Source organism: Oryzias latipes, chromosome 22 (genome assembly GCF_002234675.1).
Source record: "Oryzias latipes chromosome 22, ASM223467v1".
Lineage (NCBI taxonomy): Eukaryota > Metazoa > Chordata > Actinopteri > Beloniformes > Adrianichthyidae > Oryzias > Oryzias latipes.
Genome location: NC_019880.2, coordinates 2089062 through 2100551, shown reverse-complemented (window position 1 = coordinate 2100551; position 11490 = coordinate 2089062). Strand labels below are relative to the sequence as shown.

Here is an 11490-nt window from a genome sequence, read left to right as displayed (position 1 = left end):
ATATATTTGTTACTTATATTAATATGTTTTTGTAAGTTAATATTCTACCTTTATTCAGCATATCTTTATTACTATTAAAAATTGTTTTTTGGCCTTCATGAGGTTCATCATCGCCAGTTCTTTCCTTTCAGACGTTAGTTTGCTTTAGTTTTTATCTGTGAATCAAGTCTGTTGTCTTTTGGTCCCATTTAAAAATGTTTCATGAGGCAAAAAAAATCGTTTTTTTGATTCTTTTTTTCCCCTTTTGCTTCAATATTTTGATTTAATTATCTGGAGTCAGCTCCTCATTTCCTGCATTTTTGGGAACTTGGACATAAAATGATCCGATTAGTTTGCTCCGTTTATTTTGTTTTTTTTTAACCTTCTGATTTACTTCCATTTCTTCATGTGTGGTTTCTCATCAAGATGTTTTTGGCCATTTAGGTTTCTGTACTTCAATTATTAAATTAAAATGGCAAATAAAAAAACTTAACAACAGCTTTGAACTTTTGTTCACAAATAGTTGTTTAAATCCTCCCTATTAGTGTTCAATACCCAAACTTTTAATTCAGTTTTTTTTTAAATAAGATGTTAGAAGCTTTTCAAAATAAGAACAAAATGATATATTTTTGTGTTAAAATATGCATTGATTTTATGATACATTTTGGATCATAAAAAGAAAAAGGCTGAGAAATGTGAGATTCTGCTTAGTTTAAATAAAAATAACAAAACAGTTTAAATTGTTTTTCCAGGTGAAAATTTCCAAAAGAGTAAAAGTTTAAAATAAAAAAGTTCAGATAAAAAAGATTTTAAATATATTTATCTAGGTGTTTTAAAAAGGTTTAAATAAAAGTATTTTTTAACTTCAACAGCTGGGATGACATGAATTCCGAAACTTAAACATGCGGTTGTCACGGCGACCCTCAGGTGACAGATGTGACACGTCTCTCTGCTTCCTGTTTACCTGAATTCAGAGCAAAGCAAACATGTTTTTCTGCCAAACAACAGGATCAAAACACAGAGGCTTTCATGACAAACAGGAGTCTAATTTCTAATTTCTCTCTATTCCTCAGTGTTTTTTCTGTTCAAAGTGATGCTAAATTAAGAGGAAATCTGGATTTAATGGTACGTTGAGAATTAGAGACATTTAGGGGTTAAGCAATAAATAAATAAATAAATAAAACAACCTTCCCCTAAACTGAAAGTATTTATTTTTGCTTAAAAAGCATAGAACTCTGCACTCAGATTAATTAAAATAATTAAAATTAGGCTTTTCTGCTGCTTATTGAACTCGTTCCATTAGCCTTAAGCCTCATTTTTAATAAAATAAAGGATTGCGTTCAACAAAAGCCGCTCCAGAACCATTTTGTGAATGTTTTATTTATCAGATAAGATAAAGTTTAGCTGTTGTCTTCCTAAAGCTGCAGATTTTGTCAACATTTGAACAAAATCTCTGATAACAAAAGGTGCAAGACTCGTTATTTTAATTATAACAACAAGATTTAGGAATCATGATTCTCCAGCTACCGTGTCTCACTACGGGAGGGGTCTGAATCTCAGCCTCAAGTGACTCTTTTAACCCTCCACTGAACAAAAATAAAATAATATTAGCACTAATACTTAGCATTCATTTAATTTAGATTAGGTTTTTACATTTGTGGCTCAGCACTCACAGAAAAGTAAAATAAACGGTAAAGTTTGCTGCAGACATAAACCACGAGGCTTTATCTGATCTATCATTCCTCCAGAATCAAAACTTTATTCTTCTCTGATCGCTCTTTTTATTTCAGGATTTTAAAGCCCATGTTCTTTTATGCTGCACACTAATGTTTATTTATTAAAATTTATTTACAGAAGGCTGTTTCTAAGAAGATTCATTTTAAATTTATCGTAAACTATTTCTGTTAAATCATAAACTAATAAATTCATTTTTAATATGTAGGGAAAAAGGATGACGGCCCACCAAAGGAGAGAAAATGTCCTTTCAAACCTTTAATGGGAGTTTGTTTGCTTCAGTGGGATGATCCCGATCAATGCATGGCTTTTATTTTGAAAGGAAGTCACACAAGCTTCTGTCAAAAATCATTTCTGTTTTTATTCTTGTCAATAAAGGAAGACATATCATTGTCTTCACTGCAAAGCAGCTCCTAGCAGGTTTTAAGAGCGAGAAAGAGGCCCAGAATTATCTTTTAGTATTAAAGGGTGACGAGCCGTGCATTATGGGAGTTTTCTCATTTTGTAGAAAGGAAAATTGAAGATGTTTTATCTTTTCTTCAAACTGATTCTTTGAACGATCAAATTTAAGTTAAAAGACTTTTTTTGTGCAAACATCCACGGTAAACAGCTGCCATGCGTTGTTGTCTCCTCGACGCCGGTTGATTTTTCCGCTTCGGTTGACACAGAAGTGAAACAGCTGTTTGCTCAGAGGTGTGTGCACGAGCGAGTGCACGGATGCAGCTGAGGCGGCGGTTCAATGGAAGCTTCCGGTGCAGGGGGGGGGAGCTGCAGGCTGCTCCGGACCACATCCTGCGCTCCGAACGCCTCTGCAGGTTTCATGTGCCGCCTCGACCTTTTCCTGTGCACAGAGCGCGGTGCACGCTTCCTGTTGCACCGCGCTCTGCATTGACAGCTTTTGAAGCAAAGGGAGGATCTTTCTGGTGCAGAAAGGCAACATGTTGATGCATGAAATCAGAGAAAAGTCTGACGTTAGAGTGGAAAAAGAAGCTGACGTTTTCCTCGCTGAGCTGTGATGATGGAAAATGTGTTTAATGGTGGAAGCTTTGGAAAGAGAAGATAAACAACTGTGACTCATGAAATCTGGTTAAATCGTTTTATTAAAAAGGAAAAAACAAGCCTTCAGTAAAATACCTTCTAACAAAATGTAACCGGAAGACAACATGAAATGGAGAAAGATGAAGCTATAGCTGTTCTGTGCACAGAAGAGGATGAAGGTCAGACTTCATTTTCTTCGTTTTTCACGTGAACTCTGCAAAACACAAAAGCCCAGAGTCACAAAAACACGGTTATTCTTTCCAAACATCACAGAATCGTTTTTTTTCTGTGACAGACCTGAAGCTTCCAGGCCACAAACCAGATGAAGGCTCCATAGATGCAGCTCTTCACGATGAAGATGATGTAGGAGAGCTTGGCGCTCTGAGTGACCCTCAGGTATTTGTCTGCAGACAGAAAGCATCAGATGAAACGGCAGCAGAAAGCAGGTCTGAAGAGTCCAAAGGGATGAAGATCCTGTACCTCTGCTCAGCTCCGTTCCTGATGGGCTTTCTGTCAGGAGGAAACAAAAACGCTGTCAGATGTTTTCTGTCCCCCAGAAGATCAGTTTAGACGTTTGTGCTGCAGAGAAACTCACTCTTAGCTTCACCGGTGATGCTGTCATTATGATATGTGGTTGTTGTTCCATTGAAGAAGCTGACACTGCAGACGAACTTGTTGTCTGAGGTCCACTCCTCAGAGGAAACGGTCAGCCGGCTGGTGATTCTGTAGGATGTGCCGTACCTCGTGGCGGCGCTGTCCGTCGCCACACCTTTGCTGACAGTTTTCTCATTAATCATCCAGGAGACGCTGACATGGTCCGGATAGAAACCAGACGCCACACAGACCAGGGTCTTTTTGCCGCTACTGCACTCCTTCTCAGAAGGTGAAAGAACCTTGACTCTAGTTGGAGCTGTGACGTTTATACCTGCTTCTGAAAGACGAGAGGAGAGAACAGACAGAGTCAAAGCAGGAACAGTTGAAGCTCCAGTTTGGCTTTGAAAACCCGCCGTCACTCTTCATGTTTCACCGGATCTCACCAAGAACCGTCAGCCTGGTTCCTTCTCCAAAATAGGCCTGATAGCTGCCTGAGCACACCGCCAAGTCACGCTTACAAAAACCCACCAAGCTGTTCCTGTTTGTGCCTCAGAAACGACACAAACGGGACAAAGTCCTTCTTCACTGCTCTCTCCTCACACCAATGTCCAGCCTTTTCAGGACAAGTCTCATTTTTAACATCCAAATCACACTTTCAGACAAAAGATTCAAGAAAACCTGCCTTTTTAGGGACAGCTTAACATGTATTTAGGCAATAGATACTAAAACACAACAAATAATTTGCATAATTTGCTTTTTAACTTCAGTTTTGACTGAAGATTTTTGCATTTTGACAATCAAATTCCAAATGGAACAAAAAACGTTTTGAAACTTTAAACTGAGAGGCGAGACTGTTGTCCTTTTCAATTTAACAACCGTTTTGTCATTTTCTTACCTAAAACCGTCAGTTTGGTTCCTCTGCCAAAGTAAGCGGGTTCATAGTTGGTCACGCTGAAAAACGGCTGCAGGAAAAGCTGCAGCTCAAAACTCCTGCAGCTTTTTCTGCAGCTCGCTTTGCTTCTCTTTTTTTTGGTCTAAACTTGACAGTTTGAGACACAAACTTTCACCAAACGTGAAATTTCAGAGCTTTTTAGAAGGATTTGATTAAAAATTCCTTTCGACCATCAAAGATAGGAGAGTTTTTCAGTGTTTTTTCTGTTTGTTCTGAAAGCTCTCACCTAAAACCGTCAGTTTGGTTCCAGCTCCGAAGTGAGCTTCACTCTGGTAATTCACAGTGTTTAACAGTGATGAGAAGAACTGATGAGATCAACCGTCTGGGCACAGAGCCAAATGTTTTCTATCTGCGGCTCCTTCACGACACAACACGTAAAACAGAACTTCTTTTGGGCCTTTTTAGCACCAAATGATGCTTTTTACCTTCTTCCACCAACTCAGAACTTCAGTTTCTTCCCTGATCTTTGAAAAACATTTGGTTTTTATCTATTGAGAGTCACAGAAAGAGCTGAGGAGCAGAGCTGCTGCAGGGTTTCTTACCTAAAACGGTGAGTTTAGTTCCAGCACCAAAGTAAGCCTCGTTGTAGGAGCACAGAGAGTCTGAACGCTGACAAAAACCCTTCCTGCTTCTTCCCTCTGACTCCTTACAGCTTCAAAAAGCAATGTGACCCGAACAGAAGCTGCACACAAACCCCCAGATCTGAGTCTTTGTCTGACACCGCTAACTTTTCTTCAGCCCAGTTCCTGAATTCTGTAGAAATGTCAACATTTTCTGCTTGTTAACTATTTATTTTCTCACTTTTATGAGATGTCTGAAGCAGAAACAGATGAGATTCTGGCTGGACACAAAATAAACAGTTTTTCCTTCTTTCCCCTTCATTTTTGATTTAAATCATAAGTATTTGAAGATGCAGATAGTCTTTTTTTTCCCAAAGAAAGGAAATAAACTCACTTTTTTTCTAAATCTTAATGTTTCTTCCCTTTACTTTACTTGAAAATGGTTCACAAACTATTTTTTTTCCCTTCCAGAAACAACAATAAAGCCGTCGTAGCTTCATTGTTTGGTTTTAAAGGTTTCATGAACAGAACTCACCCAGAACCGTCAGTTTAGTTCCCGGGCCGAAATAAGCTTCAGCATTGGCACAGCGCTTCAGCCCCAGGGTCAAAAGTACAGATCTCAGACAGTCAAGCGCCTGAGGGCCCCCACTCCATCAGAGCGACCCCACACCTCAGTAAAAAGCCCCAATGCTGATGTTTCTTACCTAAAACTGTTAACTTTGTTCCTGCACCGAAGAAAGCTTCATAACCAGAGTCACGGTGCAGGAGGTCAGTGCTTAAAGCCGCCTGACATGCTGCAGCGTTTTAGTCTACGTTTGGTCTGGACGAGTTCTTCTTCAGGAGAAAACCTTCACTTTTCTAGACCTGAGTTTTTGTCTGGAAAAAGGTTTACTCACCTAAAACCGTCAGTTTCGTTCCGGGGCCGAAATAAGCTTCATAATTGACACAGCGCTGCAGCTCGGTGTCAAAAAGTCTTCATCAGACTTCAACTGTAAACGCTGATGAATTCTGCAGCTCTCGATGCGCGGCTCATGCTAACTTTTCTAGAGTTTCCAGGACCCTTGACTCACCCAAAACGGTCAGTTTGGTTCCTTTTCCAAAGTAGGCTTCGTTAGCATTGTCACAGTGCAACATCTCTGAGCAGCAAACAGGTTTTCTACCAAACCGACTTTTCTGTCCAAACTGAGGCTCAAAGCAAAAGTTCTTCCATCAAATCTCAACTTCTAGAGAAATATTTACCCAGAACTGTCAACTTGGTCCCTGGGCCAAAGTGAGCGGGTTGAGTGTTGGTCACAGTGCTCCGAGTTCAGGTCAAAAACACAGATTGAACTATTTCTCCTCCTTTGAGCTCCAGCAGGTCCTCAGTTTGAGAGGGAAGCTGCAGGAACTGGGAGCAGAGAGCTCCGACTTACCCAGAACGCTGAGTTTGGTTCCTTTTCCAAAGAAAGCTTCACTTCCAGTGTCACACTGGATGTGTCCTGCAGCAAAAAGTCCCCAAACTGTCCCCAATCCTGCTGCTCAGACTCCCTCTGGAGCTCCAGAGGATGAGGAGGGTTTGGATGTGGAGGAAGATCTTCATCATTTCCACCTTTCTTTGCTTTCTCTGGAGGTTTTAGAGCAAACATCGGAGTGATCTTCATGTCCCCCAAAAGTCTTTTTTTGTCAAAGCTTCTGCATATAAAGTCACTTTTTGGTGGGCAGGTGTCCCAGCATCCTGCTGCCCCCCCAGGATCCAGATTTCTGCCCCCTCCCAGAGTCCCAGGCTGCAGGGAAGCGTCTGGAAGGCGTGAGGAGGTTTTTGTACGGCGCCTCTATGGGGTTGTATCACCGTGGCCCCCTGTCCCCACGGTGAAAATGCATCATACAAAAACTTCACGTCTCTCTGGGGCCCCCCCTCCGTGCTTCCCCCACCCTGCACCTCCATATCTCAGCCGCCATCAGCGCGAGTCTGTGGGAGCAGCTGCGCAGTCGGAGGGGGCTGCTGCTATTTCTGTGACAGAGGAGAGGAGAAGGTGATGTTTGACATCTCTGCTGCTCTCAGATCAGCAGCCAATCAGCTGTCAGACGGTCACATGACCCCAGAGGTCAACATCTGCATCAAGGTGCTTCAAAGTAAAAGCGTCTCCATGTGGAAACATGAAATGATCATGGAGTTTGATGAAATGATTCATTTTTTAGTCGGATGCAATCCCAGCAGGTCTGGGTGCTTGAACCACACAGAGATGATCTGGATGGTTTTTTTTGGGATGGATGCAGAATCCTAACGATGAAGCTCAGAAGAAGCTGTTCCGCTTTGGAGCTTCACTCCGCTGACAGCTGCTGTTTTATCAGAGAGGATCAGCTTCAAACAGAAACTCAGAGTCACTTCCTTCACATTTATGAACAGAAGGTTAGAGTTTTCAGTTTCAGCAGCGTTTTTATCTCGTCACAGAGGATCTTCAGATTTCAGAGGATCTCTCTTGTCGCTCCTCTTGCTTCTCCGCTGAGGTTGTTGTTCAGGTGCAGAGACTTTCTGACACACTGTGCTCTACTGGAAGCACAGAAGTACACGGCTGCGTCTGCGGCCTCCACGGCCTGCACCTGCAGGGAGGACGCCAGCACCGTGGGCCGGGACGCGCTGTACTTGGATCCGTTGAAAGGAGCTTCGACGTTCGCACTTAATGCTCCAGGAGAATACACCAGCAGCTCCATCCTGCCGCCGCCCTGCTGTCGGTACCAGAACATGTAGAAGAACTGGCTGTCGTCCTGTTTGCAGGTCAGAGTCACAGACGGATCTCCGTCCCGCCCAAAAACAGAAGAAGGCTGCTGGATTTCAACACCATGACAGAAATCTGGAAAACAAAAAAACAACTCCATAAAAAAACAAAAAACATTTACATTTAAAGTGGAAGGTTAAATGTTTTTACCAGAGAAGATGAACGCTGCGATCAGGAGCAGCTCCATTTCTACCCATGAAGCACCAGTTCTGATGAGCTGATGGCTTCTTCTGCTGGAGGTCATCTGAGGTTTCTCTGAAGAAGCCCCCTACAGGCCGTCGAGCTTCACTGCAGCTTCTGGAAACTTGTTTTTTGTGGCTTTTGTTGTTTGTGATTGTGTTCATGTTGTGTTTGGATTGTGTTTTCATTCACACGTTCACATCAAGCAGACACAAGAGATTCTGTTTAGGTCTTTATTCTTGGTCTATTTAAATCACAGCTTTTTCAAAACTTTTGGTGTCTTCTCTGTGTTTATTGATACTTTATAGTTTGGTAAGTTTTGTGTTTTGATGCCTGGAAGCTGTTCCCTGCTGAATTTAGTCCCTCCACAGCCACCGTACCTTAAAGGAGAAACTGAAACTGAAAGTGATGCACTGCAAAAACTGAATCTTAAGAAAGTAAAAAGACCCGAATTTCAAGAAAAAAATGATTTATTTTCTGTCTTGCAAGAAAAAAAATCTTAGCAAGAAAGTTTTTCAATTGCAAAATAATCTTAGTTTAAGAAAAGCTTTCTAATTTGTAGAATTTATTTTTCAAAATAAGAATTCTTGGGAAGACCTTTTTTCTTATCCCATTGTAGGATTTTTTGCTTATTCAAAGTAAATGGTAAATGGCGTAGACTTATATAGCGCCTTTCTTCCTACAAGGACAAAGTGCTTTACAGTCACACACACATTCACTCACTGGTGGTCACTCCGCTGCCAAACACAGACACCTGCCTACCACCAGAGGCAAGGTGGGGTTCAGTGTCTTGCCCAAGGACACTTTGACTCATGGGCGTGCAAGGCAGGAATTGAACCTGCAACCTTACGATCATGGGGTGACCGCCCTACCGCTGCACCACGGCCGCCCAACTGGGTAAACATTTCTGACTTATTTCTGAGAGTCAAGTTTTCACCGAGTGTTCAATGAAACATATGAAGAATAAATAAATACTATTCATGAAGAAAAGATCATCAGAACCAGAATCACTCCGTCCGTCTGCTGGACCAGTCAGAGACAGAGATTCTGGGTCTGGGATCATCTGTAAAAAACTAAAAAAAGATTCCTCTCCACAGTGAAGCATCCACCCTAAACAGTCCCCCCCCCCAGCCAGTTTAATCTTCTCAAATATACAAAAAATCCAGAAAGACTTCAATGAAAATGGTGTTTTTAACAAGTTCTTTGTTCTGACGGTGGAGGGCATGCATACGTAACACGAAGTGCTTTACATGATAACAATATTCGCCAAAAGAAACAAAACAATCAATCAGACCACAGCCCCCACAGCTGCCTGGGGGGCTGTGGTGTTATTTGTGTGACTGTAAGCTGTGACTGCATCACTGTGACGAGCAGCGCAGAAGTAGATGCTGCTGTCGTCCTCAGACAGGTCATGGATTTGAAGGGTGAAGTTGTTCTTAGGTCCATCGATGGACGCCCTAAAGTGGTCCTTTGTTTGTTCATATTCGGTCAGCAGCAGCTGGATTGGAGCTCCGGGTCGGTTCTGTCGGTACCACAGTATGGTGAAGCTGCTCATGCTGAGGCCCGGACCCATTTGACACTCCAAGGCCACGGAGGCTCCAGGCGGTGAAAGCAGATCCACAGACTGAAGGATCGAAACTGAGAGAGCTGCAGAACAGGAAGAACACAACGTTAGAACGTCCGACGAACAAATGTTTGTGGCGCCACAGAACCCACCTGAGTGTGTCAGAACCGAGAGATAAACCACGGCGGCAAACATGCTGCTGCTGAGCTGCATCCACACGACAATGATGCAAACGTCTCTGACGGAGGAGAAAAACAACACCAGGTCACATGACGCAGGCCAACTTTACCGCCATTTTCCCCAGGCATCAATTGATGCTGCAGACCCACTCATGATTCATTCCTCATGTCTGGAACATCACCCATGGATTAATGATTACTCTGAAGGTGGAAAGAAAGGCATGAGATGGCAGCAGCAGTATCCTCCTGGTTTGTTGCTGTAGAAAGACAGCTCAGTTTTACGTAGAAATAGATTCTAACAGTTCTAAAGTCTTTTTTTGGGGGGTTAAACATCTGAGGTCTGACCCACCAACACGCCTGCCTGACAGGACGGGTTTGACTTTGCACTACAGGAACGCTGCTTCTCTAAATGGAGACGCGAGGAAGCTGCAGCTCTGAGACTGGATGAAGATGTTGGTTTGATCCAAAACCACATCCTCGTGATAAAGCGGCGTTCAGAGCGCTCTGCCTCCACCTGTCGGCTGAATCCAACCAGCGTCATTTCACTCTCATTCTGCTGGATGAACATCTGATAGTCTGACAAAGAATCTACAGACGTCTTCCAACGGTATTCAAGCCTCTAAACTCAATAAACTTAGACGTTTTCCCAGAGGAATCCATCGAACATCAGCTGTTTCTTGGTCTGTTCCAATGATTCCTCACCTTTGAGCTCGTTTAGTGGATACATCTGTAAAAGTTCACACACTGTCTGTCTACAACCATAACCATAACATGATGTTTAGACACAACGTGTCTGTTGAGTCTAAAACGTTGGATCATTTTGAACGTTTTGTTGAATTGAAATAAATGTCTAAACTTGTCCAGAATTCAGGATGGATTCTTCTGCAGTGGTTCTCCTTTTTCAAAAAGACAGTTTTTGTCGGCCTAACTGAAGAAATCCTGTTTCTCACATCTTTGCTCGGCTATCATTAACATAGGGAAACAGTGAGAGAAGCTGCAGAGTTCAGTTAGAATCTCCAGAAGGTCCTTCTCCTTTTTCATTCCGTCAGCAGGTCCACATGTTCTCTCAGTTCCTGATGGTTTCTGGTAGCTTCTGGTTGGATTGAACACATCCTGTTTGTCCTTCTGATCTGCTGAACTCTGCTTTTAGCTTGTGCTGGAATGGATGAGCCTGAAGGTCAGGATGGGAGTCGTCATGCTCCAAGCAGGACCCTGGAAGTCTTTGTGGAATTTGGCTTGGACCGCTGAACTCTGTGCCAGAATAAAGGTCAGGACAAACCAAACCCTGATGTTTATGATCTTTTGCAGGTTTGATCTTTGGGTTTTTTGTATCTTAGGCACTTGGGGTCATCTAGACCCACTAGACAGTGCTCTGAACCTTTTTTCTTCAATGATTTGTGATCTTCACTGGTGTCCATGGATTACATGAAATCTTTCCACCTTTATCCACCTTTGTCATGGTGGGGAGAACACGTCAGTGGTCATCTTGACCCTATAGGATAGCACCAGGTTTAAACCTGCAGCTCTGCAAAACACCTTCCATTGTCATGGTGGCGTCTGAGTTTCAGGAGCTGAAGGTGTTCTGTCCATCTCCAACGACCTGCCTTCAAAGCCTTTTTCTCCATTTCTTTTGGTGATTGTCTTTGAAATCCAACCAAAATCTTTCCAATCTTCCAAAAACCCACTAAAGGAAAAGAGGAGATCTGGTTGTTTAAATTTTTGGAATTCTTTTCCTTTATCTATCCATACAGATAGCTAGCTAGCCAGCCGGGGCTGGCTAGCTAGCTATCTGTATGGATAGATAAATCTAGAGAAAATCTATCTATCTTCTATCTTAAAGCTATTTATTTTTGTGGCTCTGGTCTGTGTTGGTTGTGAAGCTTTGCTGACACGTCTGTCCATTCTGCCCGGGTTTGATTCCTTTCTACCCCATTCTCTGTCGTCGGTTCCATGA

General features: G+C 42.5%; 1 protein-coding gene across 1 annotated transcript; it reads right to left on the bottom strand.

Moving 5' to 3' along the window:
- Window positions 1–2795: 2795 nt before the first annotated feature.
- LOC101170740 lies at window positions 2796–9712 on the bottom strand. Its single transcript, XM_023951938.1, has 10 exons — window positions 9687–9712; window positions 9510–9595; window positions 9084–9440; window positions 7389–7688; window positions 6270–6460; window positions 3789–3894; window positions 3347–3682; window positions 3232–3261; window positions 3049–3155; window positions 2796–2965 (listed from the first exon to the last, which is right to left on the bottom strand). The coding sequence occupies exons 1-10, from the start codon at window positions 9695–9697 to the stop codon at window positions 2939–2941; spliced, it is 1551 nt and encodes a 516-aa protein (XP_023807706.1). The 5' UTR covers window positions 9698–9712; the 3' UTR covers window positions 2796–2938.
- Window positions 9713–11490: the final 1778 nt, after the last annotated feature.